The sequence below is a fragment of the Manacus vitellinus genome, unplaced genomic scaffold, assembly GCF_001715985.3.
Source record: "Manacus vitellinus isolate BGI_N305 unplaced genomic scaffold, ASM171598v3 scaffold_82_pilon, whole genome shotgun sequence".
NCBI classification, from domain to species: domain Eukaryota; kingdom Metazoa; phylum Chordata; class Aves; order Passeriformes; family Pipridae; genus Manacus; species Manacus vitellinus.
In genome coordinates, this window is record NW_021940828.1 from 461,470 (window position 1) to 462,111 (window position 642).

The 642-nt window shown below is 50.3% G+C and overlaps 1 protein-coding gene across 1 annotated transcript in view; it reads left to right on the forward strand.

The window, feature by feature from the left end:
• Positions 1-350: 350 nt before the first annotated feature.
• The window catches only part of LOC112841357 (cygnin-like), a 1,603-nt gene continuing 1,311 nt past the window's right edge, over positions 351-642 (forward strand). Inside the window, exon 1 of the mRNA XM_025896398.2 lies at positions 351-437. Coding sequence (XP_025752183.2) covers positions 380-437 — 58 coding nt within the window. The 5' untranslated portion in view covers positions 351-379. The remainder of the gene's footprint in view (positions 438-642) is intronic.

Here is a 642-nt window from a genome sequence, read left to right on the forward strand (position 1 = left end):
AACCCCGTGATAGTGATCTTGTTCTCCCTCCATCGCTGCACCCACAGATCTCCATCAGGTCCCTCTGACCCATCCTAAGGTCTCTGCTATTGACAGCCCCTATTCCTTTGTGTTCCAAGGAGTGCTGAAATCCTATCTGATATTGGGCAACCACCTCTGGGGGGAGGAGGTGGCTGCCAGCACACAGGGAATTCTCTCGTGCCATCACTGCACGTCCAGCCCCAAACAGCACTTGGATGAATTCCCATCTCCCCAGCATCCCCAGGGAAAGGCTCTATAAAAACCAGGGGTTGCAGCCTCCCTGTACATCACCTCCTCCCTCTGAGGTCTCCAAAGCTCCTCTCTCCAGCCTTGCTGAGATCCCAGCTCAACTGCAGCCATGAAATTCCTGTACCTTGTCTTTGCTGTTTTCCTCCTGGTCTCCCTGGCCACTCCAGGTAAGAAGGGCTGAGATGAGCTTTCTGTGTTCTTTGGGATTCTTCTAAAATAACTACAGCTCTTGCAAATACCGTTCTTACCCTCTGAGGTGGCTGCTGTAACCTGGCCAGGTACTTTAATGACTTCTTTCAAGGGACAATAAAATGAGAACTCCTCTCAGGGGGATTTGTACAGAAATAATCTGTGACATTTCTGTGAAACTGA